The sequence below is a fragment of the Dysidea avara genome, chromosome 7 (genome assembly GCF_963678975.1).
Source record: "Dysidea avara chromosome 7, odDysAvar1.4, whole genome shotgun sequence".
NCBI classification, from domain to species: domain Eukaryota; kingdom Metazoa; phylum Porifera; class Demospongiae; order Dictyoceratida; family Dysideidae; genus Dysidea; species Dysidea avara.
The window spans coordinates 32,400,095-32,416,451 of NC_089278.1; the positions used below are offsets into that span (position 1 = coordinate 32,400,095).

At 38.1% G+C, this 16,357-nt stretch overlaps 3 protein-coding genes and 1 non-coding gene across 18 annotated transcripts in view; 2 read left to right on the plus strand and 2 right to left on the minus strand.

Moving 5' to 3' along the window:
* Positions 1 to 958, plus strand: part of LOC136260219 (uncharacterized) — a 37,694-nt gene extending 36,736 nt beyond the window's left edge. For 13 of the 15 annotated variants that reach the window (XM_066053883.1, XM_066053882.1, XM_066053868.1 and 10 more), the window contains 4 exons: positions 162 to 262; positions 353 to 460; positions 518 to 611; positions 658 to 958. The gene's annotated coding sequence lies outside the window, so the exon portion shown is untranslated. Of the gene's footprint in view, positions 1 to 161; positions 263 to 352; positions 461 to 502; positions 612 to 657 lie in introns of all 15 variants that reach the window. The other 2 variants (XM_066053876.1, XM_066053869.1) reach the window with 2 other exon arrangements.
* Positions 959 to 4,955: 3,997 nt separating this feature from the next.
* LOC136262619 (U6 spliceosomal RNA) lies at positions 4,956 to 5,058 on the minus strand. The gene has a single exon (XR_010704248.1). It is a non-coding gene; the product is annotated as a U6 spliceosomal RNA (small nuclear RNA).
* Positions 5,059 to 6,632: 1,574 nt separating this feature from the next.
* On the minus strand, positions 6,633 to 9,466 carry LOC136262596 (large ribosomal subunit protein uL15-like). Its single transcript, XM_066056981.1, has 5 exons — positions 9,379 to 9,466; positions 9,222 to 9,285; positions 9,005 to 9,080; positions 8,782 to 8,953; positions 6,633 to 6,812 (listed from the first exon to the last, which is right to left on the minus strand). The coding sequence occupies exons 1-5, from the start codon at positions 9,379 to 9,381 to the stop codon at positions 6,684 to 6,686; spliced, it is 444 nt and encodes a 147-aa protein (XP_065913053.1). The 5' UTR covers positions 9,382 to 9,466; the 3' UTR covers positions 6,633 to 6,683.
* Positions 9,426 to 16,331, plus strand: LOC136262595 (DNA-directed RNA polymerase I subunit RPA43-like). The gene is made up of 2 exons (XM_066056980.1): positions 9,426 to 9,992; positions 15,895 to 16,331. Exons 1-2 carry the CDS (start codon positions 9,508 to 9,510, stop codon positions 16,295 to 16,297), a joined length of 888 nt encoding a protein of 295 aa, XP_065913052.1. The 5' UTR covers positions 9,426 to 9,507; the 3' UTR covers positions 16,298 to 16,331.
* The last annotated feature ends 26 nt before the right edge of the window (positions 16,332 to 16,357 follow it).

Sequence of the window (16,357 nt, forward strand, 5' to 3'; positions counted from 1 at the left end):
ATTAGAAAACCAACTTGAGCCTCAATAATAGTTTAACTACAGAAAGCCTCTTTTTGCAATGGTATATTGTACCTGTTAAACATATCTTTGTGCCAAAACTTCTTGTTCAATGGTTTTAAAGATTGCTGTAGAATGCTCCACTCTTTATCTACACATTACAGAAAACATCAACCCTACGTACATGTGACTGGGGAACGCCTCCTACAAAGCCTCTGTATTTCTTATCAGCCAGAGACTGGCTCGGGAAGGAGATACAAGAAGAGTAAGTGGTTATGTCAGCCTTGATCTGATGAAGTAGTTAAGTAGGCTGATGTTGTTCACGTTATGTCATACAGTGTATTGTTTTTGACAGGTCTTTTCTTGTCTACTGGTGTTCCATCATGCCACCCTTAGGAAGAGTCCACTACTGGAGGCAGTCCTTCATTAACTATTGAGGGAACAACAGGAAAGAGAACATCAGGTATATACATTTTGCCAACCCGTCAAGATGAGCTGTCCACAGCTGGTTTTGTGGTAGCTAGTATTATGCAATGGTAACTGTATTGCCAACAACCAGACTCTGCTAGAAGAGACAAATTTGGCATTCTTCCCTCTTATTGAAAGGCTTTATTGTAAGTACTGGATAATTTGTGTTGTAAGTATTACCTGTTGGTTCAGAGTCGTTGGTCTTACAATGATTGGAAGAGCAGATTGCCATGCTGCTTCGGAGGATGATGACTTCAATGACAAGGGCTTTTGAGAGGGAATTCCTCTTCAAAGAAATTCCATTCTTGAGGCTTGGGCTATCATTCATCCTCCCTGTGAAGAGTATAATAAACAAGAAATTTGTATATATTGTGGGAGATAAACAAATAACTACATCATTGTTCTGTTGATATCTCATTACAATCATATAATTGCCATGTATATAGCATCATGAGTGCATTATACTACCAGTTTATGAACCATGTAATAGAAACCATCTTAAGTGATGTAGAAGAATTGGTGGTTGCTTGCCAGACATGCAATGATCAGATCATGGATGGCTACTAGCGCCGCATGCTTTAGACAAGGCAATGTAGGCTCACAATTTCTACCACCCGTCTTGGTAAAAGTCGACCTCAGTAAAACTACCCATGGTTTATAAAAGTGAAGTAGCTGTGGACAACTGGTAAGCTAGCTTCATATGAAATAGAGAGTTGTGTGTAGCTATTGCAGCATAATGCCTTGACACAGCTGACTGCCCAATTGCTAAATGTGCATGGTTGCTTATTTAAAATTAATATGCCATTAGCTAGCTAACCGCTCGAGTCTGTCAAAACCGGTGCATAACAGTAACTTGAAGTTTTTGCAGGCAATTCTAATTGAACTACTAATCGGTATACTGTAGTAGAGCATTCAGCTATTTAATACCATACCACTGAATCAATTTCCTGTGGTCCACAATATTGATTTCTCTAGTTATGGGACTTATGGCATCAATAATGTATTTCAGAAAAAGTAGGTCTCCTGGTCCAGACAGTATCCCTACCTATATTCTTGAACTGTGTGCCAGAGATTCCTTCTATACTACAAATTATATTTTCTCAATCATTAATGAAAGAATACCTCCTAGTGACTGGCTTCAAGGTAATGCTATTCCTATTTATAAGAAGGGCGACAGAACTATACCAATTAACTACAGGTCCGTATCCCTTACGTTTAAGGTTAGAACAGAACAACATACCCCACGCGCTTAATGAGCTATTTTGGGCCACCCCAAAACTTCGCTAGTGTACAACTTGATCTATGCCTTAAAAGCTGTTGTGATAGCCTGTGATACTTTAGTTTAGCATACAAAGTTTCATGAAATAACACACCTTTATTTTTCGCCTATAAGACTCAAGTTTTAACCCGATTTTTTAAATAACTTGGTCAATGAACAACGTAGCGCTAAGCCACTTCGGTTCCAACCATTTCCCACCTTGTAGAACAATTCTACGCTTTCTTTTTCACTGATAGCAACATGGAAAGTAGTGAAAGCACACACCCGATGATAACATTGGCTAACAACTCCATCAAACCCGATCGCGAAAATTCGAAGCGTACTATTGTAGAGTATCGCTTACCCAATGCCTATACCAAATTTTGACGGTCTGTGGTGCATAATTTTGAAGTTATTTAGCGAGAAAGGAGACGGTGTGGCTAATCAAGGCGCGGTTCATATAACAGTAATCACGCGATGACAGCTGGTGCCGTTCGCCAGAGTTGTGATGACAAGCTAATAGTTTTAAAACATGAATAACGTTAGTTGTACCAACAAAAGTAGCTGGGCGGTCTGACAGAGCTCTTTCTGTTAGTCAACTGAGACGCTTTGCTGTGGTCTATGAATTTCCGCGTTTGTTCGCGCATTACCACAAACATGCTGTGCGGCTGCCCTTAGTCGGTTCAGTTTCAGGACAGATCACTAGTAATGTACTACCCAACTACTTTCTGAACAAGCCAAGAGTATGGATGAATAATGTGTTGTTTTTGGATTTTGCCAGAGCTCTTGACGTGCCCCACCAACGTCCACTCTTATGGTATTATTGGTAACAGTAGTAGTGTTACGTCAATGTTGAAAGATCTTAAGTGGTCTACAAGATGGAAAGTTAACAGATTGACACTCTTATCTAGAATTGTCATCCACCAAGAACCAACTATGCAAAATACCAAACTATTTTTTTGCCACAGACTTCCACCAGACAATTCCACCGATTACGTTTCATATTACTAACACCTCACACTAGCTGAAACTAGTTGCTACCTTAGTTATGATGATCTTCAACGTGTATAGTTGAGTACAACTTTAGTTTATTTATATTACTGGATGTATTAACGTATTTCTATTATAACTCTAATAGTACATACAGAAATTCTCCGGTAACTATTAAAATTCTAATAGAACGTTCAAATATTTCTAGATCAATATATTTTCAACCAGTTGGGCACTGGAGGCCTGTACGAGGTGTTTACCACTAGCGTACAGTTGTATACTTGTCAGTCAGTCAGATCAACTGAGTGCTACATGTCGATCGCCTTTGAGAGAGAGAACCATCATTAATAATTGATGAGAAAACATGCATGATTACAAACAAATTATATATTATGTGTCCTCGGACAACATGCGACCACATGTCTGACCAACAGTGGACAGCAGTGGGCATGGCAAGGAAAAAAAATTATAAATTTAGGTACAAAACTAAAGTTACAGCTTAAATTATATACAGATTAAAAACAGTCCGGGTTGATTGTCCATTCTTTAGAGTTCCTACCATAAAATATTCTCTGTGAAGCAGAAATTGAAGCACTGGCCATCTTGAACAAAAGATTTCTAGCACTTCCTTTGGAAAATAGGGATACTTGCCTGGTAAAATTTATCACATCCTTAATTGCAGCAATAGAACTAGGTTGAAAATGGCCCAAAACACTGACTTCCACAGTTCTGTAGCAGTGAGGAATCTTCAAACGATCCAATTCAGCCAAAAGCTGTACATACTCAGGTTTATAAAGTTTGCAGTTGTGTGCAGACTCCAAATGATGTATTGAGTCCAATGGACATGTAAGCTCTATAATGCCCATCGATGCAGAGTGTCTGTTATAGATGACAACATCGGGTCTGTAAGGAGTGACTAAGACATTGGAGGGGATGGTTTCAGGAGGAGAGTCATTAAAACGATGTCCCTGCAGGTCCGCATAGACACTGACCATCTGGCAATCAGAAAAGAGAGTAATTAACTGAGAAAATAAAGTGAACAGTACTTGATTATGTCTATAGGTGCACCTTTGTTGGGATAGTGCTACTGGGCAACCACCTAAAATATGAGCGGTAGTTGGCCGGTTAGAGTCACAAAGGGTACACTTGGCACCACACTGTATGTGCCAGCGACGCAGGTTAACAGCAGTAGGCAGAGTGTCCGAGGATGCTCTCAACAAGAAAGAAAGTTGCCCAGGGTGAAATCCAGTCATTAACTTATTCCATGTTCTGCAGCTAGTTTCTAACCTAGCAGAATCCAAAAATTTGCATTGCACAGTGAGTTGATTTAGATGGGCTTCACTGTCAGAAGTAATTTTACTAGTCAAATCATCCTTAGCTCTCTTGTAAAGAGACCGTGCTGATGGCATATCTGACAATTGGCTTTTGGGCAGCCGACAATATGGAATAATCTTGATTCTGGAACTGCAGAAAATCATTACCAAGATGGAGATGCAAGCCCAATTCCTGCAGCTGAGGATCAGATGATGCACAGATACATGAAAGCAAACTAAGTTTTGCCTCTCTTGACACACAAGAGACACTGGGGCAACAAATTCCCGGATAGTATAGGATTACCCGAGTAGCATTCCTTGGAAGCTGTAACCATTTCTTAAGATAACGAGTGACCATAGATTCGAGTTGTTTAATAGTATGGTTAGTGATTGCATCAACACATAGATGGAATCTTAACAGTGACAAGAAACTGAAATCCTTTACTTTTCACTGCTGTGTACTTCTCTGGAACTGTTGTAAAATTGAAACAAGACTTTCCAGTAAAACACAATGCTTAATTTTCGGGAAACACTTTAATAAAACATTCAGTAGAATCATAAACTGACTAAACACTCTAATTGAACAATCATTCAAACATTGTAGTGCAGTGATGGGTATTAGCATTATTTCATACACACTGTACTCCCTAAAACACTATACATTTACAAGTTTGTATGATGGCTGAATCAAAATGATCAATCAAATACTGGTGTGTGTTTATATGGATTTTTTTTTTGCGATTTCAGCTTCTACAAAGCAGCTGCAAACAAGAAATTGTAGGGAAAGCTGCAAAGTAAATTGTAAAGCATAACAGAAGTGATAAAATATGCATTTGAGTGCGCAAAAGTGAAACTTTCAGCCGTTTTGTGGCATGTATAAAAATGGCTCCCTTAAAGCAACTACGAACAAACCAGCCAAAAAACATCAAAAAAATTTGGAACGCTTCACGAATTTGCGTGTCATCCTTGCGCAGGGGCCATGCTAATCTTCTCTGTATCGTTCCAATTTTAGTATATGTACTACTGGAGTACACTCCTAAAGGTTTTCAAAATGTATTTAAAACCTATATCAACCAGCTTTACTTTTCATTGTGGGACTCAAACCACTCAACATCGCGCTCTACGCTGCAGTTAAGTACTGAAAATTCACTTTCTTTTCTACGTTCGTCACTCCTGCGTTAAAATTGGTGCACTTAGAGACATTTCCGTTTTATTACGGCCACAATGGGCCGCATGGGACTCCCTTTGGTCCTGCAGGGGATTGCGGTTAATTACTAGTCCGCGGAGTTGCCTTGTAAGGCTTCACTAATTAACGTCACCAGTGACGCATCATTTACTGCTACGCTTGGACTGGTTTGGTAGTCTCGCGTAGCCAGAGACTAGTTTGGTGGCGAGTTCATCGTCCATACATGTTCTTTATGTTGTCATAGCCCGTAATCCTGCTACGGTGTGGTCTCAGAGCTGCATGCAATTACTTCAAACTAACGTAAGTACAGTCGGACAAGCCGCCAGAGAGCACACATATATACAAGCATATAATTATACGAGAAAAATGTGATGTGTAAAGGACAAAATTTTGTACTTAGCACAATTTTAAACTTAAGTTGGTCCTCCGATTGAAGACGCTGGAATAGTGCCCTGCGTCTAAGCCCCTTACCTCTACATTCGTCTTGAACCATAAGATATATAAATCAACTGAACTGGTGGACTTGGGTATTGTCATATGACATACACTGGTATTTGCCTGGAGAGAAAGCCAACCAAGCTTCATCCAACATGATCGACTACGTTATGGACAGTGAATCAAGCAAGCATAGATCCTTAACACTCAGACGACATATAGAATAGCTTCAGAATGACAAATCAATAAGGTGAACAAAGGTTATTGCTTCTAAGTAAATGGTGAACTATCCAACAATCTGGTGGAACCTCGTAAGGTTTCTGAAAGCAAACAATATATTTCATTTCTGAATGAAAACTTACTGAGCTAAAAAAACATCTTCATATTTTGGGATCCCTCGTCTAGTCTCGCGTGGCCAGACCGCTACGGCGCTTATTGATTAGAGATTATAAGCGCCTTTTTCGAAGCAGGCGCTTATAATCTCTAATCGATAAGCGCAGAAAAAGCGGTCTGGCCACGCGAGACTATCCCTCGTCTTGGATTGCAGCAATGTTCCTTACTCAGCTTGCCATCACTACCATTTTCATAAGTTAATCTTTCCAAAAATTCTTACAGTAGTCACAGCATCACAATTTGATATTTTGACCTGCCACTTACCAAACTCGTGTGGTTGTATTTGTCCCCAGCCTTAGCAACAGATCAATGTGGTATTCTACCTAGTGTGCAATGTGACTCATCAACTACACCCTCAAATGGTCTGATTTACAAAACATTTAGTCGTGCTCATACATCCACTTATCCAGGGTTGCTAGGATATATGCACCTTAATAATGCGTAGGAGTTACTAATTTAATTACCAACAATCCTTTAAAAGTTCACTTGGCATTTCATCGCTTGCTATTGATGTAGTCTCACCAGCCATTCGGTAGCAGCCTCAAAAGACAAGAGGATAAGTGAACTTTTAAAGGAAGTAGAAGATGAAAACTTGTTTAGTAGACAATTCACATTATCTTGTGCAATTATTCATAATATGGTTTCATGCTGTGAGTACACAAGATCCTCCAACACTCTTTATCTTCTTCTCTGCTCCTTTGGAGAAGAACCTTGCCTTCACAATAACTGGTTGTTTGGGTAGCACTCCTTTACCCAACACCTTGAAGTAACCCTGTAAGAGAACAACATTGTTTACAACACCAGACTATGGGGTCACCAGTCTGGGAGGTTGGCCAAATGCTTGTAAGGATTCCTTTGAAATTTGTGTTCATGTTGACAACAATGGTAATTCAAAAGGATCATAATCACAAATAACAATAGACTCCTCTTCAAATAATGTAACTCTTGTACTGCTACACGAAAACTCTTGTACTGCTACACGAAAACTCTTGTACTGCTACACGAAAACTTTTATGGGATTCGACAGATTATCAAAACTGTGTATTTGTCAACTTTTCCAAGTTACCATATTTACTTTGGTTAAACACCTTTAATGGTAGCTCTACTGGAGTGGTGCAACAATCAATTTTGAAAAGGGCTACAATATCATCTTTGAGCACTGAGTGGTGGTCAAATCTGAAGTCACTGCAATGATTTTTAGAACTAAGGTAATAAAACACTGTGGTACTCAACCAAGTAAATACAGTACATGGTACTTGGTAATTTTTGAGAAGCACAAGTTATAACTTGACACAACATGAACTTGTCTAAAATACACAATGCAACCAGCTGGTCTTGGACAAGCATTGAGTGATTTGGGCTTCCACACATCAAAACATAATAAAGCATGTAAACAGCATGTTGCCCCTTTAAATCTATTATGTGGAACCCATCAAGACACCTGAAAATCCAGACAAACTACAAACTTGCTGATCTTAAGCAAGTCACTTTGTACTAGTAATAGCATGGGTAGCAGTGAAATTTGGGATAAATATCACGAGTGTTGTATTGGAAATTTACCATTTCCAATACAACAAGAGTGGTATTTATCCCAAATTTCACTGCTACCCATGCTATTCCCAGTTAATACCCATACTCGCTGCATATGTTGCATTAGCTTTGCTACGTACGCAATTTGTCACTATGTACTAAACACACGTTAACATAAATTCTAGCCAATGAAATTGCAATTACAACTTTTTCACTGCTGTCAGTGAAATACGGGATAAATTTCACTGCTACTATTGAGACTTTTGTACGGGCAGTGAAACAGGTATGGTATTAGTACAGAAATAACACATTCAAGGATTCTTAAGATGGCCAATTTAAGAATGGTAGTGTTTAATCAAACTGATGTGTTTCTAAAATCAATTTTGCTAGTAAAAAGTGTATGGGTTTTCTCTAAAAACAAACTGTTCAAAGCTGTCTTCAATGTCAAGACTGATTTTCTAAGACCCTTGGACTGCTTTAATGTATAGCTTAATATGAGTAAAACTTAAAGGTATCACTACAGTGTGACCCAACTGGTATTATTGCCCAAAAAAAGGATTGAGAAATGCTTTTTTTGTTTGTTTATTTCAGTCTCACCGATGGTTGAAGCGAAGAGGAAGTCATAGGGATGAATTATGCCAAGTTATGGACCATTCAGGTCTCAAAACTAGCTAAAATGAAAGTAATGTTACAGCACAAGTCTTTGTCCAACACCACGGCACTGTATAGCCACCCCCAAGCTGGCCAGAGCTCAATTAGGCCCCCAGACCACTCGTACAGGTCACCATATCGCTGTACTTATGAAATTTGATAGTTTATTCATGAAGCTGTGTCCTTGGTGAAAAAAATCTAATCTGTTGTGATGGGCAATAAGACCAGTTTTCCCAGACCTTTAGTTTAGTTGTGCTCAAGGGTTACTGAAGGATTTTTATTGTAGTGCTTACAATGTTCTGCTCTTAGTGAGGCCACCTAACCAACATACATACAGTTATGGTGTCCTGTCTGAGAGCAGTGTGTAATATAGGAATGTGCGTATCCAGCTCATGACCATATGGATGATGACAACATGACCTGGAAAATCAACACTCCACACACACACACACACACACACACACACACACACACACACACACACACACACACACACACACACACACACACACACACACACACACACACACACACACAAACAAACAAACAATAACACTTACAGCTCGCACAACATCAATGACTGGTGCTTTATCAGTTTTTTTTTTGTGTGAAATTCTAGTCTGCTCACTGATCAGAGACCACAATTTATCAACATTGATCACTGGGCAATAGTGTTTGTTCCTCGTTAGGTGAAGATATCGCATACCCACCTTGCCAAAGTAACCAGGATGACTAAATGTAAGGTACTCAATTTATAACCATCCTGTTAGTTGGTTTACTCACTATTTATCAAAGTTGATCCTCATGTGGTGTTGGCCTCCTGCATTACCCCTACCACCAGGATGTTTACGATGCTTCCCTATTGGTGTGCATTAAATAGAATGACTACCATTAAAACAATATGGTAGCAAAATGCGCTCTCCAAGTACACTGCTATAGGGTTTTTACTAGTGTGTAGACGTACTATGTATCAGAAATATGCTACCACGTTAGCACGTACCGATTCTTCCATGCCCAGCACTAACGTGACCTCGGAGTTTCCGTGTTTTCTTTAATCTAGCCACCTGGGGTAGAAAAGAAAAGCATATATTACAAGATGCTTGGCCGTATAACTCCAAACTATCAAAGACTAAGATGATTATGATGGATCCGCTTACCATGCTGAGTTCCGGCGAAGCTATAGTATACGGAGAGATGCAAAAAAGTGAATTTCTTTTTCTATTAAATGCACATCGTACACGTGTTATGAAGGAGAAGTGCGAAACCCTTATAATGGACGAGATACCATGATGTCTTGTTTCAAATTTGTTAATGTTAAGAAGAAAATGTCGCTTCCCCCCAGTTACATCGGAAGAGCTGCAGAGGGCATCACAGAATACCTCAATAGTGAAATACTTCAGTTTTCTAGCGAAATTGGGGGAGTAATGCTGTCCTATTCTAAGCCATCAGTGCGCCAACAGCTGGGATCCATTTTTGATGAGCAGCCACATGTCCACTTTGAGCTACAAGTCACTTACTGTGTGTTTGCTCCACAAATTGGCAGTGTTTTATGGGGGAAGATTAATAATCTAGGTGAAGATCACCTTGGATGTCTGGTGTATGACTGTTTTAATGCTTCCGTACAAGAGAAGGGATTTCTGGTGGGGAGGAATGGGTTTAGACAACATCAAGTTGGTGATATGGTCAGGTTTAGAGTGACTGAGTTTGAAACAAATGGAGGAATACTGTCACTAAAAGGGGAACCAGTGGATGCTGACAGGCACAGCCAAAAGTAATGGTGTGTGTGTGTGTGTGTGTGTGTGTGTGGGGGGGGGGGGGGGGGGGGGGTACAGGCATTCTTGTTAATACCTATTCCAGAGTATTGTCTTCTTTTTTTTTCAAAAAATACTCTAGTACTACTGAAATAGCACTGTGAGTAACAATATTTTGCTACAGAGTTCATTATTTTAATCAAACGGTATGGCAATACTGTTTAAGTAGGGATAGTCCTAAAAATTTCATGTGCTGCCCAAAATTCTGCTTTTAAAAATCATCCTAGAGACATTTTACATAACGAAAATCACCTTTGCAGAATAGTACTAGCATTAAATATAACAAAACACATGCACCGGATATAGAATTTTTTAAATATTGCCAAGACTCAAATTTTATCCTGACTGCCTGACCACAGTCAAGGCCAAACAAAGCAGTGTACTGCCACCATTTTACGCCACAATAACAAACTCACCAGTGGAATGTGTCTTTTGGGATTCCAACTAGTGTAGGCCCTCTGTGCCTTGTCTTTTTGTTTAAATTCAATGAGACTGCTTGTCTTCTTCATCCAATGAATCCATATTGAGGCGTTGATTTTCCATATCAACGTTTTCAGGAGCATATTTAGATGCCACAGAATTATTTCAGGGCTGCATGCGCTACTATAGAAGAGGTGTACTAGCTAAACATCTGCTACTTCGCGATTGAGATCCTGTTTGCAAAAGGTTCACAACCATGCCCATCAAATAAAGATCTATATAGGTGGACTAATAGCAATAGAATATGGAGAACACATGCACCTCTTAACTATTTACTTATCAGTAAACAAGTTGACCTACCTCTTGGCTGACTCGAATATACTCTAATCCATCAGTCACTCTAATACAACAGTCATGTAAGATGTTCTAATAGAAAAGTCCCAAGTTACATTGTAGCTAGCTGTGCTACAAAAAAAAGTTGTTGTTTTTTTTAAATGAAGAAAAGTAGGAATCTTTACTAATGCTACCACGATATAGAAAAACTCTATATCATATATCACCAAGGTTTATATCATGATATGAACATATATCACCATATAGAACTGACTATTGTATGTTCACGTTGAGCTGAATCCTGAAAAACAGCTAAAAAGTAAAAGTGGATTTTTTCTCAGCAGAGTTAACATTTCAGCCAACCAGGTTATTATTGGTAACAGCAAAGTTGTCAACAACAGACACGTACAGTCTGGCTCCATCACAAGTTCGAAAAAGGGCTGTAATGGACACTGTACTTGTATGGCTTCCCATAGGAAATGTATTGTGAAAATTTTTGATTGGCCATAAATATTATGTCAAACATTTGAGCAACAATATTTTGAAATATTTTTAGCGGGTCAAGCAATACTACAAATGAGCCAAATTTCCAGATTGTGTGTAATTGCATCCATGAGTTATTAAATGTTTTTGAGGATTCAGCTCAACGTGAACATACTATATAACATTTGCAAGACAAACATATTCATTGTAAGTTTAACTGTATACCACAAGCAAAATTTACTCTTGTTTATCAGGTTTTAAATGCATTTTGCTACTGCTTTACAGTTGAGACAAGTGGCTGGACTACATAGAAACCTTAAAACCTCCAGTTTACTTTGGGGTTGCATGCTACACCATCAACACATAACTTAATTAAATGCCAAATTCATGGTGCCACTATTGCGCAACCATTGATATAACTGAGTAGCTATATCATATCACCACCTTGTTACATCGATGTATTGATATATTGTGGCAGCACTAATCTTTACTATAAAAAGTAGTGAAAGAAGAGATGAATGATGCTAGTCGCATCCTTGCAGACCCATTCTCCCCGGGGTGGCGCTTATCGATTAGAGATTATAAGCGCCCCCCCTGAAAGGGTCTGGTGAAATGCCCATACCATTTTTGTCAGAGAAATCGCCAACTCTGGCGAGTGATAATTGGTGTTTAATAACTACACAAGAGGTGACGATTTGAGGTAAGCTTTGCTTTTGTCAAGTCTGTACTGTGCAGCCATAAAATGATAAATGCTGTTTAATCGTCACCTTTTGTAAAATCTTGTGTAGGTAATAAACACCAATTATCACTCGCCAGAGTTGGTGATTTCTCAGACAAAAATGGTATGGGCATTTCACCAGACCCTTTCAGAGGGGGCACTTATAATCTCTAATCGATAAGCGCCACCTCAGAGAATGGGTCTGCGAGGACGAGACTAGAATGATGCAGCATAAACATAGCTCAATGAGAAAGTCCCTACTTTGGCACATTAGCTATAAGAATTATTTTGTTCTGTGCTAAGTTACCCCACCTATTGTTGCCATACATGGCTTTATTGCCAGTTCTAACTGAAAAATACAATACTTTGATTGTACAAATTAACATACAGGGCTGTATCTAATGCTTTGTGATGGAGCTGTCAATGTCTTGTGATCTTTACAAAATCAATCAATGATGTCTCATCATAGTGCCAAAATTTAACAACTAAAAGCTAATACTAATATCTCCTGCCTTTTGATATGTACTGTTGCAGGTATGAAAATGATATTTTAATACTTTACCACTTGGAATTAACAAGCCAGTGTGCAGCACAAAGCCTGTGTGCACCATGCAACTATCGTGTACAATGGTTATGTCTCAGAATAATGGATAGGCCTACAATGCCATACCTAACAAAGTGATAAGACGTACACTATACCTCATGTCAACATTTTAAATAAGTGAAGCAATATCTGAGCCCTATAACCTTCAATACATGTCTATTTCAACTTGTATGGACTAACTAGAGTATAAACTTACAACTACATTGCTTCCTATAGAAAATTATTAATTTAAAAATGAAGTAGGGATCCAAGCGATAAAAGGTAATGAAACAATAGATGAATTATAACATAGCTTGGTGGAAAATTCCTATATTGGCATGTTATGACAATTATTTTTGCCAAAGTACCCACTGAGCTGTGCTGTAGTAGAGGTGTACCGATATATGGGTTTTTGGCATATCCAATATTGATGCCACCAACAGAAGTCAATAATTAAGTGTACAACAACATGTGCATGTATCCCATGTAGCCTTAAACGGATATTTCTGCATTACCCTGCATTTTAATGACTTGTGAGAAATCAAGTTTCCTTGTGACTCTTCCTTGTAAAGACTGTGATTAGCTTTCCAGCAGCAAACAGTTATATGTATTTGTATGGCTTCTACTAGCGTAGCACTTGTAGAATGGACAATAAATCACTGGCACACAGCCACAACATAACGTAGAAAACCAATATATAATCCGTTTATGTACAAACTATTGCTGCTGCCTATATTTTTAAAGTAATAATAATACTTAGTTGTTTGGTTTTTTGTGATAGTATGCAGGTGTGACTGTTCTGTTAGGATTAGAGTATGAGTGCCTGACAAAATTACCTTTACAGAATTACAACAAATACAACTTTAAAAACACTTATAGATGGCTAGATATAGAATTTTTTTTTAAATCACCAAAAATCGAACTTTAGTGTGCCAGCCAGCCAGCTTGCCTGACCACTGTTGCAAGGCGCTAAACGAAGCAGTACATGGCCACCATTTTACACCACAATAACAAACTCACCAGTGTAATGTGTCTTTAGGGTGTGCACCCTCTGTGCCTTGTCTTTCCTTTTACCTTCAATCAGTCTTCTTCTTGATGCAATGAAACCAAATTGAAACGTTTCCTTGAGCAGCATAATTTAGATGCCACAAAATTATTTTAAATGCTTACGCTCGGTAGATATACTTGTAACTTTACAATAGGTTCAAGTAACAATCTTGGTTGATTAATAATGATCGAACATGGGTACCACACCTCTTAATCTATTTACTCTATCACAATGGCCATAAGATGTCTCTAGGATGGTTTTTAAAGGTGGTGTTCTAGGCAGTGCTCATTACTTCTACTTAACCCTTAAACCCGAAAATTGGATTTAAACTTAATTAATACACATGCCTTGCATAAAGCACTGTAACTTTCAAAGCATCCATCCTATGGCTATGCAATTTACGTCATTCTACTTGTGATGTAACAAGGATTAAAATGATATCTGGGGTTTTACCCTAAATGGTGAAGCCAAAGAAGGAGGCGATAACTTGATGGTGGTTGCTCCTATCACCTTGCAACAGCTTCCATTTGATTTTCCATTAAATTTTCTATCAGACCATATATGATTCATGTGAGTAAACCCACAATCGAAATTTAATACATGGCAAGAATTTTGAAACATGGAGACATGACTCGTCGCTGTTCATTGCTTCATAACAAGTAAACCACTGTAGTCATAGTGTTCTTCTGCAAGTAGCCCAGTGAACAGACTTTTAATTGATGTTTAGTTGTAGCGAGGGGTCCAACACGAATGGAATCTAGCATTAAGCAGGATTCAAATCCTTAAATCTTGGGATAAAATCCTTTAAATCTCTAAGGCTGGACGAATCTTTAAATTTCCTGAAATTCTGGAAATTTTTGTATTCTATTCCTCAATTCTCCATTTATTCTTTGTACAAGATTGAGATACTCTAATAGAGCAGTCAACTGCAGCAGTTGAAACTAAGAATATTCATAATGTTAAACAGATATTGAAGAAGAAAAGGCCAAAATATAATTCAGAATTCTTCGAATTGAGTAGATCTTGCACTGCTATTCTGTAATTAAATATTTTGCACAATTCTAGTGGTTTATTTCAATGCATTTCAAAATATTTGATACATTAAATCCTGGTCAAAATCCCAAATCCCTGCTAAAATTTTGCAAATATTGAATCTAAGGTCTTCGTGTCGGACCCCTCGATTTGTAGGCTAAGGTATCCCACCTATTGTCGCCATGCATGACTATATTGTGTAAACACGTATTCCTCGATAGTTCTCTGCTGGTTTAAGGGTTAAAAGGAACTACTGTACTACAGGTACACTAGCAAAGAAATGATGGCAATGTTGTTAACCAGAAAAACAATTTGAACTACTGACTGTTCTATTAGAGTCAAGTTGTATGCTTGCTTTGTTAGAGTATCTCAATCTTACAATGCTTTTCAACCAAAATCATTTTCCCTTTGAGTTGAATTTTGCTACTCAAAGGGCACCCAATTTTGCTCAAATTTTCCATATTGGAACTGACCCATTTAATACCCTATTCTAGATCTTGGTTATCTCCTAACCTTGATCCTGTGTCATACACTAAGTGTATATAACACCATCCATAATCAACACCCATGACCCATTTACCTGCATGACTTTTTGACATTGCAGCTACTACGGCCTCAAATTAAAAATGATCCTTGGTACTGTATTTACCTAGTTGCATTAGAACAAGATACCAAAGACAACAATTTGTGGTTTTCCGGAAATATGGCATCACGTGTGTACAATCATGTTTGTGATAAAACTAAACAAGCTGTGAAGACATTTGTTCAGTAAGGAGACAATATAAACTGATTTACATCTAATTTATTTGTGGCCTTTTACCAAATTTTGTGATTGTTATTTTATAATTACTATGTGGTTTCATTTGAGGAAACATCAACTCACACTGGAGTATCCATTGTATATAGTATCGTGGTGTGCTCCTTTAATGCAAGAATTTTGCATGCATCAATAAATAAATAAATAAGAATTTAGAAAAAAATGTGTGTGTTTCTGATGATTAATCAGGCAGGATTGATACATATCCTATTCCTTTATGTGTAATTATTACAAAATCAGCTATTAAAACATCAAACTATTAAGCCGAGTAAGTATATTTAGTACATGGTTGATAGCAAGAGATAGTTGGGTACATGAAGTAGCACAACTGCACACTACTGTCCTATCCACTAAACAATTAAACAGCATTTTGTGTTATGGAATTTTCCCTGTGTAATATTACCTTGATGTGTTATGATTTCATCCAGCACTGATACTAGCCTGGACTCTAGTGGACTGGATATATCAACTCCTAAGAAGAACAAGAAAAAGAAGAAACACAAGGAGCACCAAACACCAGTGAAATCCCAACAGCAACAACATGGCGACTGTTTACAAACACCAAGCACAAGTGGTTATACTGAGATACTAGCTGATGTTGGTCAAGCTATGTCAAGTCACAAGAAACACAAGAGGAAGAGAAGACATGATGACGAAACAGACAATATTAGTTTGTTATCAGTCAAACACCAAAAGCTTAGTGATGGTGATAAAAGCATCAACATATTGACTATACCGAGTACACCTCAAATTGCTGATCATTCCATGTCAGACATTGTTGGTAGCCCATTTAAAAGAAAACACAAGAAACACAAATCTAAAGCAAAATAATTTTTTTTAATTTTGTAAAAAGTATTACCGGTAATTATGGGATAGGGACGCTGGCCGAAC